Source organism: Bos indicus x Bos taurus, chromosome 4 (assembly GCF_003369695.1).
Source record: "Bos indicus x Bos taurus breed Angus x Brahman F1 hybrid chromosome 4, Bos_hybrid_MaternalHap_v2.0, whole genome shotgun sequence".
Taxonomy (NCBI): domain Eukaryota; kingdom Metazoa; phylum Chordata; class Mammalia; order Artiodactyla; family Bovidae; genus Bos; species Bos indicus x Bos taurus.
This window is the reverse complement of record NC_040079.1, coordinates 355,272-373,122: the sequence shown is the minus strand read 5'-3', so window position 1 is coordinate 373,122 and position 17,851 is coordinate 355,272. Positions and strand designations below refer to the sequence as shown.

General features: G+C 48.3%; 1 protein-coding gene across 2 annotated transcripts in view; it reads left to right on the top strand.

The window, feature by feature from the left end:
- The first annotated feature begins 3,250 nt into the window (after nt 1-3,250).
- WDR60 (WD repeat domain 60) overlaps nt 3,251-17,851 on the top strand; it is a 46,851-nt gene continuing 32,250 nt past the window's right edge. For both annotated transcript variants that reach the window (XM_027538450.1, XM_027538449.1), the window contains exons 1-7: nt 3,251-3,364; nt 5,818-5,871; nt 6,926-7,310; nt 9,520-9,611; nt 11,082-11,390; nt 12,267-12,322; nt 13,616-13,670. In XM_027538450.1, the coding sequence (XP_027394251.1) occupies nt 3,350-3,364; nt 5,818-5,871; nt 6,926-7,310; nt 9,520-9,611; nt 11,082-11,390; nt 12,267-12,322; nt 13,616-13,670 (966 nt within the window). In that variant the 5' untranslated portion in view covers nt 3,251-3,349. The remainder of the gene's footprint in view (nt 3,365-5,817; nt 5,872-6,925; nt 7,311-9,519; nt 9,612-11,081; nt 11,391-12,266; nt 12,323-13,615; nt 13,671-17,851) is intronic.

The window sequence follows — 17,851 nt, the reverse complement described above, 5'->3', positions numbered from 1 at the left end:
TAAAAAAAGTATAAAACAACACAATATTTGAAACATATTTTCTGTGACAAAATGATAACATTGGTATATACTTGGTTAAATACTATATTTGATTTCATCTGTTTTTCACTTTGTAAAATGTGGCTACTAGATAATTTATAATGACTCTGTGGCTCGTATTATATTTCTATTGGGCAGCTCTGCTATAGACAAGTTATTACATTTCCTAAACCCTCCAGACCCTTCCCTCCCTTCCTGTGCACTTGCCCCACGTTTGTTCTTGCCTAAGATGTTCTCTGTGCGTCTCTGCCTGTAGGTTGTTTGTGCTTCAGGGTCCACCTGAAAGGAGGCCCTTCCCAAACTCGTTCCTTTCCTGCAGGCAGACTTTGTCACCTCCTCAGTCACTGCATTTTTATGAGTCGCTCTTACGCTTTCATGTTGTTTAATTACTGTTTGCAGTTATGAGAAGCTGGAGGTCCAGGCGGCGTTTCTTAGAAACACTTATTTACTTGGTTCGCCAGGTCTGAATGGTGGTGTGCAGGATCTTTGATCTTGGTGTTCCACGTGGGGTCTGGGTCCCTGGGGGAAACCAGGCCCCCTGCACTGGGAGTGCAGTCTTAGCCTCTGGACCACCAGGGATGTCTCCCAGGCAGTGTTTTATTCATCTGTCTTCAGCATTGAGTTCCCACGTCATCAAATAAACTAGAGAGTCATCTAGTGAATAAAGTGATAGAAGAACTATCACAAGATAAAATGTGATTGGCAAATGAATTGTTTAGAAAAGAATTCTTCTAAGAGGTCCAAGGAGAGAAAAACTGTTTTAACTTCCTCTATGGATATTTATTTGGCACATATGGTGGGGACGGTGAGAGAGGGGAGATAGCACTTGCAAAGACCTGTGAATATGGTGCATCTGGGGAACCCTAAGTCAGTCTGCTTGGTGACAAAGAGTGCAAGTGGGTGAGAGCCAGATGGAGTCGGAAGCAGGGCGTTGAAGTGTGTCACTTGTTGGATTGCTGGCTGCAGTGGACGATGGATTGGTCAGGCTGGAGAGGGAAAAGACAGAGAAGTTAAGACACAATGGTCCTGACAGGAGTGTATGGCTACTCTCAGGAGGGGAGAGAGGAGTTCCAGGGCCAGGCCCAGGGCATTCATGCAGTTGCTGTGTCCATGACTTCATCTAACACTGTAGCTGACCGCCTTATCCTCAAGGCTGAAGCCTTTCCAGTATCAGCTGTTTCCCCAGCTGACAAAGACTGACCCAGTGGTTAAGAGAATTAACTGCTGTCAGATCATCCACCAGCCTAGCTTTGAGCTCAGGCAACTAAATTAATCTTTCTGGCCCTCAGGCTCATCCCCTGAAAAACAGTAACATGCCTGTCTCACAGGAACAGTAGGAGAATTAAATGAATTACCAAGGGAAAAATTTCAGTTTGCTGCCTCCCTTGGAGCAGTCCCTAAGTAAATCATAGCTGTCACTGAAATTACCTTTCCTATTCTTGTTTCCTGTTTGGTTCTTCCTAAATGCTGTAGTGAAAATGAAAAAGGTAGTACTGCAAAGTTCAAAACCAGAGAAGAATTAAATATAAAAGGCCGATTGGATCTGATGATACTAACTCCTCTGAGGCAAGCAGCCAAGAAAATGGCTTTTATATCTGGAGGGAAGTAGATCCATAAACCACAACAGTTTGTGACTCAAAACACAACGTCTGCAAAATGGCATATCTACAGCAAAACCATGACATCAAAAGTTGTTCAGTTGCTAAGTCACGTCCAATTCTTTATAATCCAAAGACGAGCACACCAGGCCTTCCTGTCCTTCACTCTCTCTCAGAGTTCGCTCAAATTCAAGTCCATGGAGTCGGTGTTGCCATCCAGCCATCTCATCCTCTGCCACACTCTTCTTTTGCCTTCAATCTTTCCCAGCATCAGGGTCTTTTCCAGTGAGCTGGCTCTTCCCATCAGGTGGCCAAAGTACTGGAGCTTCAGCCTCAGTCCTTTCAATGTAGTCAGGGTTGATTTCTTTAAGATTGACTGGTTTGATCTCCTTGAAGTCCAAGGGACCCTCAAGAGTCTTCTCCGACACCACAGTTCAAAAACATCAATTATTTGGTGTTCAGCCTTCTTTATGGTCCCTTCATGGACCACAGCCTTGTCCTGGGCAAGGGGCTTAGACAATTCAACGAAATTATAAGCCATGCTGTGCAAGGCCACCCAAGATGGATGGGCCATAGTAAAAGGTTCTAACAACACAAGACACGGTCCACCGGAGGAGGGAATGGCAAACCGCTCCAGTATTCTCGTCCTGAGAACCCCATGAACAGTGTGCAAAGGAAAAAAGACATCAAAAGTACAGACCCCCTAATAACACGCTCACGGATGCGCTCCTTAGCACAAGATTTGAGCCCTCTCTCTCTCTCTCTACCGGTAAGTTAAATCTTTTCTAAGTAACACTGGCAGGCTAAATTGACGCGAAACACTTGGCAGAATCAGAGCTAAATGTCAGTTACAATGCGCATCACGGGAGTAGGACCCATCCCTCTCTAGTCTTGCATGCTTAAGGTTGGCTTTTGTGTTAACCTTAAAATAGTTGTGATAAAATATTATAAACGTGAGACGCAGACTAGTGCCTTAATATCTCAGTCCCCTTCTCTCCCGTTTTGTGTAAAAGTTGAAATTTTCAACAATTACTTTTTCAGACACTTCGTGATTCCTACCAATCCCGCACGGAGTCAAACGGCAACCACGGGCAGAGGAACTCGAGCAGTGCGCGCCTCCGCGGAAGGAGAGCGCCCTCCGCCGCCCGCCCGGACAGAGGCTGGGTTCCGCTCCGCTTCAAAAGGCGGTTTGCCCGTTTCCCTGCAGCAGCTCCCGTTCTGCCCGGCTGCTTCCCCGCCCAGAGAGCCGCCGGGCCGAGCTCCGGCCGCGCTCTGCCCTGCTCCGCACCCTTTTCCCCTCGGCCCCACGGGAATCCCGGCCCAGCAGTAGCTCTGGGCTTCGCGGGCCTGCCAGTCGGTTGCTAGGAGATAGGAGGGCGCAGGCGCGCTGGGGCGGCCGCGGGGCACGCCGGGCCGGCGGTCGCTCGGTGCTCTACTGCCCAGGCTGTCGGTTGCTAGGAGGAAGGGTGGCGCAAGCGCGTTAGGAGAGGCCGCGCCGCGGCGCCGTCTACCAGTTGCTAGGAGGAGGAGAAGCGCAGGCGCGCTGGGGCCGGCCGAGGGGCAGGCCGGGCCGGCGGTCGCTCGGTGCTCGGCTACTCCGCCTGCAGGTTGCTAGGAGGCGGGACGCCGGTTGGGGGCGCGGGAGGCCGAGCGTCTCTTCTCTGGCCTGACCGGCCGGAGGGCAACGCGGCCTCCGGGGCCTGCGCGCAGCGATGGAGCCCGGGAAGGTGGGTGCGGACGCCAAGCGGGCAAGCCCGTGTTCGTCGGGGCCGCCTCCTCCTCGGGGCGGGAGGCGCCCCGGGGCCGCGCTGTGGGACCTTAGGAAACCTACCGACGTGTCTTACTTCCCAACGGATACATCGGGGCAGTACGAGTAGGGCTGGATGAGGTTCTAAACGTTAAAGTGCTCAGTAACTAACGAGTAACTGAGCTGTCTCGTTCTGCTTGCCTGTGGATTCCCGTAAAAGATGAGGACTTCCTTTGCACGCATTTGCCTCCCCTTTTTTGTCTTCTGTCATTCACTTTTATAACGTTAGTAATATCGATTAGGAGTTAGAGCATCAACTTCCTGACTTCTGTCGTCTTCTGCACCGGTTCTTTACATTTTAATAAGTTATTCTGTCACTTGTTTTCTCTGATTTGTTTATAGGAAGTTTTAAAAGTTGTGTTAACCAAAATTGTAGAAAAGGAGACTTGATTGAGGTTAAAAGGTGTTTATTTGGCGTATGTTACGACTGCAGCTTGGGAGACACAGATGCAAACTCTTGAACTGTGTTCCCCGGTTGCATTTACAATGTTACTTTTAGCTGCTTGAGTTGTTTGTCAAGAATTGTCACTGGAGCTGGGAGGAGATCAGGGCTTGCTTGGGGTCCTTGCAGCTGCTAGGTGCTGTTCTGATCGCTGGTGGTGATCTTGGGTGTGGTGCTGTTCAGAGACAGTTCAATTTCTCAGTGCTGTGGGGTAGTGTCTGAGACCGGATCCTCAGTGCTCACCCTTTTTGTTTGCCTGAACTGGGGTCACTTCATTATAACATCTGTTTGTCGTCAGTTGTCATATAAGCAGAGTTCACGCAGAGTTCACTGCAGAGCTAAGTTGTGTGCTTGGACCAAGGGAGAGAGTGCAGTCGTGCTGCTCAAAGAGCCATGTGGGCATGTATATACCTAAATATATGTAAGTAGCACGGGTTGGTTTGTGTAAGTTACATTTGCATAAGGAGGTTGGAGGTTCTGCTGTTTAGGCGTCTCTTCTGGAGTTTTCCTTTGTCCTCAGGCTGTGATTTATTCCTCTCAAGGGGGAAAACACTGCCTCCCTACCTGGAGCCTCAGTTTTAATTTATTTGCCTTTATCTGCCTCACAGGATGGGACCCTGGCGGAGCAGAGGGCAGGAGGCAGGGGCTCCTGGTCTGAAGCACAGTGGCCAAGCCTATGTAGGGTGATGCCTGGGGTTGTGATGGGCATGAGGAGCTCTGTATCATTTTACAGTTTAAAGAATTTAAAGGAGAAATTTAAAAAGGAAAGGAAGAAAAGCTTCAGGATGAAGTAAGGCCCGAAGCCAGGTTTTTGTTGGTGAAAATGTAAGAGGCAGCTAGAAAATCCTGGGGTCCCTGTTGATCTGTTGCCTTGTTCTTTTTTTTCTTTTCTAAAATTTTATTGGCGTAAGTAATATAATTACAACCATTAAGAGCCCTGATCCAGTGGGTTTCCCACATTGGATCACATTCCTGCGGATGCCTCCGTGGGTAGGGGTCTTGGACTCCACTGCCTGCTCCACCAGCAGCACACTGGCGGCTTTGGGCCATTTGTTTGGAAACGAGCATGTGTTAAGCCTCTCTAAAGAGCAGTTAACTTGAGGGAGAATGTTTTACAGTTTAGCAGCTGCAGGTTGTAGCAATGCTAACTGTTGCTCACCATCCTCACCATGTCTTACTGTGCACTCCTTTTGTTAAATCGACCAATTTATCAGAAAAGAGTGCGTGTTCCACTGAGAGCAGAGAATGATGCCCTTTCTGCTTAGTACTCTGGCAGATTCTTGACCTTGTTGCTTTTTATTTATTTCTCCTTAGAGTGTTATGAGCTGTTGTGAATTTTCCCCCTGCTTTCTTCATTTACACATCACCAGGATGATTTTTGGTGGCTGGTCCATGAATGTGTTTTTGTTTTTTATTTGCACTCCATTTGCTTTAAATTCAAAACACACCAGGTCCTCCTGTATTTATGCTCTTAAGGCAGAGTTTCTCAAAGGCAAATGATGTAGTTGGGATAGGTTTATCTTGTTCTCTATAGGAAACCATCCTTGACTGGTATCTGTCGTCACCCAGGGCTCACAGCTGGGCCCTGTGTTGTGGACTTGTTGCTGTCAGCACCTGAAGAGGCATCTGCCCAGCAAACCTCCCACTGAGGGGCCCACTGTGGGTCTGCCTGGGGAGGTGGGGCTGGGTGTCTGCACTGGGCCTGAGCCTCGGAGCAGCAGGAATACAGGGTAGCCTGTGATTGTTTATGGGTAACTTTAAAAAAATCTGTTTATGATACCTTTTATTCTTACAGACAGACAATAATGTTTGGCATATCAAGGATTGCCATTGACTAAAATGGTCTAATGAAAAAGCAGCTCACTGGAGCATAAAAAATTAGATGTTTTAAACTCTAAAATTAAATTCTAACTCTATACTTTTCTTTTTAGAGAAGAACCAAAGATGATACTTGGAAAGCAGATGACCTCCGAAAACACCTTTGGGTAGTATATTTTAAAGATTTGGGGAAAAAAATTTTGAGTTTGGGTCTGTGTGGACCCTGGATGGTAATCTTGGATAGTGTTACCTGGTTCTCAGCTCTGCATGGTTTTGCTTACATGTGGCTCATTTCAGAGGCGTTTTGACGCAGAGATAAAGCCACGTGGTTAGTTGCTCAGGAACCGTCCTGGCTGCAGTTTTCTGGCCTATTTCAGCCCAGCATCCCACCAGTGGGGTTCCTGTTGGGGTTCATAACTGGGGCCTTGTGTGTGTGTGTGTGTGTGTGTGTGGTCTGTGTGTGTATATGTATATGTGGGGAGCTGAAGGGTTGCAATCAAGACCTCCTGAGAAGGGACTTCCTGGTGGTCCAGCGGTTAAGACTCCACGCTTCCACTGCAGGGGGCATGTGTTCCATCGCTGGTCGGAAACTGAGATCTCGATGCTGCGAGGTCAGTCAGTCAGTTCAATCGCTCCGACTCTCTGCAACCCCATGAATTGCAGCATTCCAGGCCTCCCTGTCCATCACCAACTCCCAGAGTTCACCCAAATTCATGTCCATCGGGTCGGTGATGCCATCCAGCCATCTTATCCTCTGTCGTCCCCTTCTCCTCCTGCCCCCAATCCCTCCCAGCATCAGAGTCTTTTCCAGTGAGTCAACTCTGGAGCTTCAGCTTTAGCATCATTCCTTCCAATGAACTCCCAGGACTGATCTCCTTTAGAATGGACTGGTTGGATCTCCGAGGTCACACACACAAAACACCTCCTGAGAGTTTATGGCGATGGTCCTTGTTCTCTGAGGGGGACCCCAGCGGCCAGTGTCCTGAGGCTTTCGGGCACAGCCTCAAGCTCCCTTCCTTTCTTTCGGATTCACGGGGCCATGCAGGTTTGACTGGCCGGCACCCTCTGATGTCCCTGGAGGTGAGCACCTGGCAGGTCAAGGGGCTGCAGAGCTGACTGCAGGCATGCAGGGAGCCACGACCATTTAAGCCAGTGCTGCCTAGGGCCCTTTGGTGGGTGTGACCCCGGGGTGCAGACCCCCGCTCTTCTTCCCTCGTGTAGGCGGCTCAGTCCTCTGGTTCCAAGGAGGAGAAGCAGCACAGAGACCGGAAACCGCTGCGAGATTCGGAAGCGGACCTGGCAGACGGCAAAGAGCACCGATCCAGGGACCCCGATCGCGAGGCCAAGCACAGAGAGCGGGCCGCCGAGCGGGACGGCCACGCCGCGCGGGAGCATCCCCGCGGGGACAGGGAGCGGGACCGGCGGAAGGAGAGGCGCCGGGAGCTGGACGCGGAGAGGCCGCACGGCCGGGGGAAGGAGCGCGAGAGGGACCAGGAGCACCGGGCGCGCCGCGAGGAGCTGAGGCAGGCGGCCGCGCACCACAACCTGCTGGCCCGGGACCGCGACCGGAACCGGGACCAGGACAGGCCGGAGCGCAGGCGGGCAGGTCTGTGTGTCCCTGGAGGCGACCCCGCCCCCTGGTCTTCTCCTGTGTGGTTTTCTAAAGGCTGACTGTGGGGTCAGAGCCCCTGCGGTGCGCCTGTGTGCGCACTTGGCACTGTTTTCTTTTGGCAATCCACTCCAGTCCTCTTGCCTGGAAAATCCCGAGGGCGGAGGAGCCTGGTAGGCTGCAGTCCATGGGGTCGGGAAGAGTCTAACACAACTGAGCGACTCCCCATTCCCTTTTCACTTTCACGCATTGGAGAAGGCAATGGCAACCCACTCCAGTGTTCTTGCCTGGAGAATCCCAGGGACGGGGGAGCCTGGTGGGCTGCCGTCTATGGGGTCGCACAGAGTCGGACACGACTGAAGCAACTTAGCAGCAGCAGCAGCAGCAGCAGCAGTGAACAGAAAGAGTAGCAGCTTAATTATTGGCTGGAGTTTTACTATTGAAATATACTTTAGATTTATTCCCTCCATAATTCACAGCCCCTGTTTTAAATAAAAAAATAATGCTCTTTGATAAAAAGAATTCCTCAAAAGTATCAGATTTATTTTAGCCATATTTAAATATTTCAAATTCCTAGAGATTCTAAAGGTAGAGGTAAGTACTTTTTTCTTCCCAAATGGAATTAAGTATCTTCATTGTTTTTTATTATACAAATGGTATCTTCCTATAAAAATTCAAACTAGCCAACATAAACTAAAAAGGAATATGTTAGAAGAGCGTATCATGGCTCCAGTGTCCTCAGGCTGTGATCGTGATGGAAGCAGGACCTCAGTTCATGGTCTGGTGTCATGTGTTGCCCTGTGTAGGGGCTTGGGCCCCAGGACCCGAGGTTTGGGCAGGGTGAGGTTAAGTAGGCTATCTCTACTCAAGTTTAACAATGACTCCCTTACCATCTATTGCCTCTTTTCAGGATTATCATTTTGATGTTCTTGGTATGTTTTTAGTAATGAAGTCTTTTTTGTTTTCCGGTTGCTCTGGTTGCTACATGGTCTTGTTTTCTCAGTGCAGCGTTGCTCTGGTTGTTCAGGAGTCTGTGCAGAGTCTGTGCAACCTGACTCTGATGGGCCTTCCTCCTCCCCCTGGCCATTTTCTTACCCCTTCCCTTGTCTCCTCCATGTCTCCCTTGGGTCCCCAGACCCTCCCTACCTTCCTTCCTTACATCACAAACCCTGGGAACCACCCTGATCACCACTCTCTCTCAGAGCCTAGCCCTTCTCTGCACTCCTGTCGCCCGCACCAGGGGACCCACTGTGTGTTTTGATCTCTTATGGGCATGCTTAGTCGCTCAGTCGTGTCTGACTGTGACCGCATGGACTGTGGCCTGCCAGGCTCCTCTGTCCATGGAGTTCTCCAGGCAAGAATACTCCAGTGGGTTGCCATGCCCTACTCTAGGGGATCTTCCCAGCCCAGGAATCAAACCCAGGTCTCCCATGTTGCAGGCAGATTCTTTCCCATCTGAGCCACCAGGGAAGCCCCTGTTCTCATTTGTCCAAGACTTTTAGAAAGTGGTCAGGTTTGGTGAATACTTTTGTGGTGAATGAACTTTGTTTTCAGTGGTCTCTGTATGTTGAGTTTTGTCCTCACCTTTAAAAATGTGGGCTTTGGTAGTTTTAAGGCTAATAAGTATTGTGCAGATTCAAAAGCAAAAGTCTGGTTTTTCGATCCTGGACTGGGCTGTGGGCGTCACCGGTGATTGAGGTGGTTGTATTGGGTCCCCATGGCAGTGAGAGATCACAGGGTAGAGCCACCGCCCGGAGCCAGTGGAGTGGGCCGTCCTTGCCCCCTGCATCACAGGGCCTCCTGCACTCGTGTGCCCTCGGTGACAGGGCTCCAGGTGGCCTGGGGGCAGGAGGGGGCAGTCCCCCAGTTTGTCCGAGGCGGCTTTTCCCCGTGGCTGAGCGTGGGGAGGGAATGCCTGCCCAGCTGGACTGGACTTTGCTTCCCTGAGTCTCTGCCAGCGACTGGAGCTCTGAAGGCCTGTGTTTGGGCTGGTGCCTGTCTGGGGCTCCTCTGACACACTTTCCAGGTTTTCTCCTTCTTTATTCCATTTTAAGTTTAGATTCTAGAACTTTCCATTCTTGAGATTGGAGAATGTTTCTTAATTAAAGAACATGTTTACATATGTGATACTGTGTGACATGTACTGTAGAGACTGCTGCAGGACGTTAAAGTTTGGGCATGTTAAAAATATGTTTTATTTTTGTAGGAAGTAAAGCAAGAATTGAAGAGAGGGAGCAGAGAGATGAAGACTCTGAACGAGGAGATGAGGATCGGGAGAGAAGGTACCGAGAGAGAAAGGTATGCAGGGTTCGGCCCTGGGCCTCGGCTGCAGGGCCCAGGACGCCCAGGCGGGCACTGTGGGAGCTTTTCTGGTGAAGAGCGTAAAACAGAGTCCAAGACTTGAGACTCTTGTCAGGCACTGAGATCCTTTAGGCAAATGTGTTTCTCCAATTCCAAGAGTCAATATTGACTATTCTGGAAAATTTACAAAATACAAATAAATAATAAGAAGAAAATTAAAGGTGGGTGCCCACCTAGAGATAATCATTGGTGATGTTTAAGTATATCTGTCCTGTAGGTTTATGTCCATATATTCATATATATGTATGTGTTTGGATATGTACACAGAAAGTTCGTTTTAAGTTGGATCTTTGCTGTTTTATAGCCGCTTAAACTGAATACATTTTGAGCATTTTTTCTAAGCTATCACACCTGTCTGTAGTATTTTAATGGCTGCATAATACATTATTCAGTCATATGGACACGTCATAGTTTTCTTGACACATCTGCTTCCTTGGATATTTACTTTGATTCTAAATCTTTTTATTGTGAGGACATCCGAGGTGTAGACTTCTTGCGTTTACTCCTAAGTGTTTCCTAATGATCAGTTTCTGAAAGTGGACTTGCTCCATTACATTGTGCCGCCTCACCTGCTCACTTCACACCCAGCGTAGTTGTTCCCATTGTCCGGGTGTGAGTCCCCCGTCCTAAGCAGCGCCTGGGCATTATCCCAGTTTGTAATGTCTGCTCATTCGACTCAGACACATTCTGTGCAAAGGTCTGTTGCCCTTTTACTTGTTACTACCTGTGCATGTCTGCCTACTCGTCTGGGTGCTTTTGAAGAGGAACTGTCTGATAGTTATATATGTCAGTGCTGTGAGCAGAGTGGATGGGGCAGTGGGATTGTCCCCAGAGGGGTGGTGGAGATGGACTCTCAGGGTGCAGAGACGGAGGAGGCCCTGAGTGAAGGGAAAGGATGGTTTGTGTTCCATTAAGACGTCGTGGTAACGCTCACGATCCGCCATATTAGTTTGCAGCCGCTCACTGCCTTGTGGTGCCCGCCCCCGGGGTCACCGGGCACCCCTGGGGTCTTGAGGGACCCAGGGGTGAGGAGCGGTCTCCCTGCGGGTGGGGGCAGACCCGTGCTGGGAGGAGAGGCGCCGTGTGCTGTCCCGGGACGCCTCACACGGCGCTGTCGGGGGGCCTGGCGGGCCGGGTGCTCGGGACGCGGGGAGCCGGGGAGGGGACAGCAGCAGGGTCAGGGGGGTTCGCCCCGCGGAGGAACGGGGGCGATGGCCCCCCGAGGGCCAGGCTGCGTGAGTGTGCGTGCTGGCGGGGCGTCCCTGCCGTCTCCCGCCTTGGCTGTCACGCGCATCTGGGAGGGCGGCCGCGCCGGAGGCCTGCGCCTCCCACCTCTGCGGGGTGTGAACACGTGACGGCGCGTGCCGCTTACACGCGCTTACGTGTCTGTCACCGGTACATTCACAGCTGCAGTATGGTGACAGCAAGGACAACCCGCTCAAATACTGGCTGTACAAAGAAGAGGGCGAAAGGCGACACAGGAAGCAGAAGGAACCAGACCGGGAAAAGAAGCACCGGGAAAAGAGCAGCACGAGGGAGAAGAGAGAGAAGAATTCAAAAGAAAAAGGCAGTTCGTTCTCCGACAAGGAAGGGGAAGAGAGACATAAAGAGAGGCGCCATAAAGAGGGCTTGCCCGCCGGCGAGGAGAGGCCGCGGGGCCACGCGGAGAGGAAAGAGCGGTCTCGCAGGGAGGAGCACAGGAGGAGGGAGCCGAAGGTACCGCCCCTCCTCCCCCCCTCCCCCCTCCCCCCTCCCCCCTCCCCCCTCCCCCCCTCCCCCCTCCCCCCCTCCCCCCTCCCCCCTCCCCCCCTTCCCCCTCCCCTAGCTGCCTGGTATTCTGTCATGGTCCTAACCTCATTTGTTTACAAGTGACCTAATATTGGACACACAGGTCGGTAGAATTTATTGGTCAGAGATAGTGTCTGAATAATGCTAACTTTTATTAGGCGTTTGCTACTTGCTGTGTGTTGCCCTGCACGCCAAGCTTCCTTCCGCTCTGTGCTTTTTCTGGCTCTCTCCCCCTGACTCCCCCTCCCCTCCGGCCCCCAGGTCTGGAGCCCCTCTGGCCCAGGCCCTCCTCAGGGAACAGCCTACTGCCCCTCCTTTCCCACGTGCTTCCGGGCAGTGCCCACTCAACAGATGGCTCTCCTTTAAACAGCCTGCCTTCATGTGTTGATTTACATTCTGTTTTTAAAATTCACTTAATTTAAGAGAAGAGCGTTTAAATTTTTTCCATAGGTGTGCAGATTTGTGAAACAGCCATATTCCATATGTTTGAAAGTTTTATCGTTTTAAACAGTGTAAGGATCTAGTCAGATTTTCTGAAAATTATGTAGACTTGGTAAGTATAAGTTTCTTTTACTTAGGTAATATTACTGAGACGATGGATAACCACCTTTTAGTGTACCTTATTCATCTCCCTTACGTCAAACACCTTATTTACTAAGACAGGTGGTAAAAACGGTCATTTTAAGAGGTGCCTGCAGCATAGATGCGGTTGTTAGATTTTGAGCCCGTGACCCCTTTTTCAGAGCCTAGTAATGGTGAATTCGTTATGCTGTACTCATTAACGGGTGTGGGACTTCCTTACAGGATGGGGAGCACAGACATCGAGGAACAAGTCTGAGGAGAGACGGCACGGGCAGCCGGTGAGTGAATGTGTCCTTCCGCCGATGGCTGTGTTTATAGCTGAGTTCTCCCAGAAAGCGTCAAAATGGACTTTTCCTCTTGGGCCTGATTACGGCCAGGAGATGAGAGCACACTACAGCTAGACTTCAGGTTCTCCAGACACGAACCCTCCAAGTTGTGTCTTCGGGGTCCTCCAGGGGCTGGGAGCTTGTTATGGGTTATAAGTCCTGCTTGGCCTTGTACACACTTGCTGGTGTGGCCTCAGGACGCCAGCCCTCCCCGGGCACCGGTCTCCGGGAGTCTCCACTCTGCGGGGGAGGGCACCTGCAGTGGCTCTGGGCTTCCGGTTCACGACCCCTGGACGCTGAGCACAGACGTGCCCAGCAGACCGGCTGCCCCGTGTCTGCAGGTCAGGCACCCGCTGCGTCCGCCCTTCCTGGGGGTGGCTGGCCTTTCAGAGCCTGTCTTTACTGGTGAAGCTTGGATGAGGCCAATTTTGTGGGTTTTATGAAGGCTAAGGTTATAGTTTGCCTGTAAATCCTCCTTTTGAATGTGAGCTCCAGATTATAATTTATTCTTTACAGCAGCGATATTTGGTGATTCTTTTTCACAGATTAGGGAGATTCAGGTTAAACACCTTGCCCTAAATCTTACAAGTTTGTACAAGGTTATGCTTAAGCCTGGGGTGCAGATTCCTAGATTTTGTATTGCAGATCTGCTAGAAAGGCAGTGAAGCTTTTGCTTGGTTCTGTATGATTTTAAACATACACTGTGTTGAATTGGTATGAATGTTAAGTTCCAAATATTGAGAATCAGGTTGTAATTTTGAAAACCTTAATTTTAGGTCCAAAGTAAACATACAAAATATGTTCTATAAAAATAGAACATAGTTCAAGATAAATCTTTTGGAAATATAAATATTATATTAAACCTAAAACATTTCGGATGGATTCTCTAATAAAATTATAGGAATTTTCTAGAACTCTTAAAGGATATGGGTTTATACCTAAACACAAATTTGTTAAAACACAATTTCTCTCTACTGAAGATATTTCCTATCCTGTACTACTGCTGAGACAGTAAAAATAGTTTAAAAAGGTTTAACCTATAGTTTAAAAAATAGTTTTAAAGAGGCCTTAGTTCTAATAAAGTTCTAATAATAGTCCTAATAAAGCATGCTTTGCAAATATGCCAACCTGTAGCCATTCTTAATCATATCAAAAGCTGACAGCAGCCTTCACTGAGACGAAAATGCTTTAATTTTCAAGTCTTTGTTTAAAATTAATTTGACCTTGATCATATTTGCTTTCTAGGCATTCAGAGAACTTAGTGAGGACTAACGGGAAGGACAGAGACTCAAGAAGGAAGGTGAGACCCTTCCCGGGGATTCTGTGGTGCGGTCCTGAGACTCAGAGAGCAGAGCCTGGCAGGCCTTTTTTCATGGGTTTACTTGAGTGGTGATTCCACGAGGCACATAAGAGATACATTTTAGATTAAAAGACTCAAATGGATTAAAGTGAAAAGATGGACACGGTGGCCACCAAACAACAGTTGTACCAGAGCTTGGGTGGCTGGACCAGAGGCCCGAGAACACATCACAGGAATAAGACAGGTCGCTTGCAAGGAAGACATGACAAGTGTAAATGAACATGCTGCTCAGAAGAGATCCAGAATACAAGAAGTAGAGGCGGGCAGAATTAGAGGGAGAAACAGAAAAGTCAGTAGAGACTGGGACTTCAGCTCCCATTTTCACAAATAGGATTGACAGCATTTCCTGCTAACAGATTAGACGATTTAGATAGAAGGGAAATTCCTGGAATATCGACGTTAGTGACGTTGCCTCGAGAAGAAATAGAAAGTCTGAGGGTGTGTATATACAACTGTCACTCAGTTGTGTCCTACTCTTTGCAACCCTGTGGACTACAGCCCACGAGGCTCCCCCATTCATAGAATTCTCCAGGCAAGAGTCCTGGAGTGGGTAGGCATTTCCTTCTCCAGGAGATCTACCCAACCCAGGGATCGAACTCAGATCTCCTGCATTGCAGGCAGAGTCTTTACCGACTGAGTGACCGACTTAGTAAAAAAGTTGCGTTAGTGTTGAAAATCTTTCCACAAAGCAGCGCAGGCTTGGGTGACTGGCAAAGTCTATCAGGCATTTGTTATTAACACTGATGCCCTCATGGCTCCACTCATTTCACAGTTACTTCATATCCTGGATTAAGTGTGTGCACACATGTGTGTATGTGTACGTGAGAAGCACACGCAAGTCATAAAGTGTAATAGTTGTTTTACGTTCTGGGTTATGCGTGCGTGTGTACACGTGAGAAGCACAGGTCAGTGATATGGTATCATTCAGACACCACAATCCTAGGCTTCATTTTTATGCCATCTTCATCATTATCACCAGAAGAATCTTCATAATGATTACGTAATATCTTTAGAATTGTATACTGTGGTGTTAAAATTGTTATCCTCCCATTTCCTAGGTTTTTGTTCTGTTATCGGTAATGTGGCAAGCAGGTTTCGGCTTCTGTTGTTGTTGTTCAGTAGCTAAGTTGTGTCTGACTCTTTGAGACCCCGTGCCCTGCAGCACCCCTGGCCTCCCTGACCCATCACCAACTCCCAGAGCTTGCTTAAACTCATGTCAGTTGAGTCAGTGATGCCATCCAGCCATCTCATGCTCTGTTGTCCCCTCCTCCTCCTGCCTTCAATCTTTCCCAGCATCATGGTCTTTTCCAGTGAGTCGGCTCTTTGCATCAGATGGCCACAGTATTGGAGCTTCAGTTTCAGCACCAGTCCTTACAATCAGTAATCAGGGTTGATTTCCTTTGGGATGGACTGGTTTGCTATCCAAGGGACTCTCAAGAGTCTTCTCCAACACCACAGTTCAAAAGCATCAATTCTTTGGCGCTCAGCTTTCTTCACAGTCCAGCTCTCACATCCATTCATGACCACTGGAAAAACCATAGCCTTGACTAGCCGGACCTGTGTCAGCAGCGTGATATCTCTGCTTTGTAATACACTGTCTAGATTTGTCACGGCTGTTCTTCCAAGGAGCAAGCGTCTTTTAATTTCGTGGCTGCAGTCACTGTCTGCAGTGATCTCAGAGCCCAAGAAAATGAAATCCCACACTGTTTCCACTTTTCCCCCTTCCACTTTCCGTGAAGTGATGGAACTGGACGCCATTATCTTCATTTTTTGAATGTTTAAATGTTTCATACTTATCAAGAGGTGCTTTAGTTCCTCTTCACTCTCTGCCATTAAAGTGGTATCATCTACATGTCTGAGGTTATTGATATTTCTCCTGGCAGTCTTGATTCCAGCTTGTGCTTCATGCAGCCCTGCATTTCACCTGATGTACTCTGCATGTAAGTTAAATAAGTTGGGTGACAATACCTAGCCTTGATGTACTCCTTGCTCAATTTGGAACCAGTTCCATGTCCAGTTCTAACTGTAGCCTTTTGTCCTGCATACAAGTTTCTCAGGAGGCAGGTAATGTGATCTGGTATTGCTATCTCATTAAGAATTTTCCACAGTTTGTTGTGATCCACACAAAGGCTTTAGTGTAGTCAATGAAGCAAAAGTAGACTTTTTTTGGAATTCCCTTACTTTTTCTATGATCTAGTATATGTTGGCAATTTTATCTCTGGTTCCTCTGCCTTTTTAAATCCAGCTTGTACATCTGGAAGTTCTTGGTTCACATACTCCTGAGCTTAGCTTGAAGGATTTTGAGCATAATCTTGCTGGCATGTGAAATGAGTGCAATTGTACCGTAATTTGAACATTCTTTGGCATTGCCTTTCTTTGGGATTGGAATGAAAACTGACCTTTTCCAGTCCTGTGGCCCCTGCTGAGTTTCCCAGATTTGCTGGCGTATTGAGTGCAGCACTGTCACAGCGTCATCTTTCAGGATTTGAAAGAGCTCAACTGGAATTCCATCACCTCCACTAGCTTGTTCATAGTAATGCTTCCTCAGGCCCACTTGACTTTGCATTCCAGGATGTCTGGCTCTAGGTGAGTGATCACACCATCGTGGTTATCTGGGTCATGAAGAGCTTTTCTGTATAGATCTGTGTATTCTTGCCACCTCTTCTTAATATCTTTTGCTTCTGTTAGATCCACACCGTTTTTGTCCTTTATTGTGCCCATCTTTGCTTGAAATGTTCCCTTGGTATCTCCAATTTTCTTAAAGAGATCTCTAGTCTTTCCCGTTCTTTTGTTTTCCTCTATTTCTTTGCATTGGTCACTTAAGAAGGCTTTCTTACCTCTCCTAGCTGTTCTCTGGAGCTGTGCATTCAGTTGGGTGGATCTTTCCCTTTCTCCTTTGCCTTTTGCTTCTCTTCTTTTCTCAGCTATTTGTAAGGCCTCCTCAGACAACCACTTTGCCTTCTTGCGTTTCTTTGGGATGGTTTTGGTCACACCTCCTGTACCATGTTATGAACCTCCGTCCATAGTTCTTCAGTCTTTCTGTTTACCAGATCTGATCTAGTCCCTTGAATCTATTTGTCACCTTTATAATTTGTATAATTATAAAGGATTTGATTTAGGTCATAGCTAAATGGCCTAATGGTTTAACCTACTTTCTTTTGTTTCCTGGGAAGAAGGATCTTTTTCTTTCTCTGATAGTTATCTGAAACAGTGGACTATGAGAGCCGTGTCTTTAGCATCTGATGCCGTGTTTTTCTGGGTCTGTATTCCACGCACACACCCAGGAGCACAGTGTTTTCAGATAAGTCAGGTGGGGCGGCTGTGCTGGTTGATGTGAGCATGTTGTGTTCAGTCTGGGCAGTGGTTGGATTCCCCCTGTCTAGGTATAGCCAGTCCTTAGTAAAAAGTGAGCCTTATAGGTGATTCTTCCCACGTAGTCTTTTTTCTGTGTAGCCTTTCACTCTGCTGTTCTGGCGTCTGTGTTGGGGGCAGGTGGTTGGCGCTCTTTGTGTCTTGCTCACACCTGCAGCCTGTGCTGTTTGCCCTGACTGTGGAAGCCCCTCTAGCTGTAATGATTCAGATCTCCCTCCTACTGCTCATGAGTAAGTTTCTTAAACTGGAATTATTGAATGAAAATATACAGTTTTTAATACTTTCTTTCTGTCTCTCAATTTTTTTGGTAAGGGTTAGCACTGTTCACTAGAATTACAATGTGAGCCACATTTGTCATTTTAATTTTTTTGGTGGTCACCTTAAAAAAGAAACATAAAATTAATTTTAATAACATATAATCCAACATTTCTGAAATAGTCTTTCAACATGTAGCCAATATACAAAATTAGACATTTTACATTCTTTTTTCACTAAGGGAGAAAAATATGAGAGGTGTTTTTCCCCTGAGAGAGCCCGGAAGTGATCTTGAAGATAGCTGGCAGCCTGTTTGGCTTATGACTGGCCACGTGTTTCATAGCATCAGCCCTGAGTTACCTTGGTGTGGTTGCTCAGCACTTACACGGAGAGCCCACTTGGCCAGATTAAGTTTTTAGGCGGAAAGGGGTTCCCCTCCTCTTGGGGGCGCCATGCCATCCCCACGCCTTTGCATCGGTGGTGTCTGAGAGCCG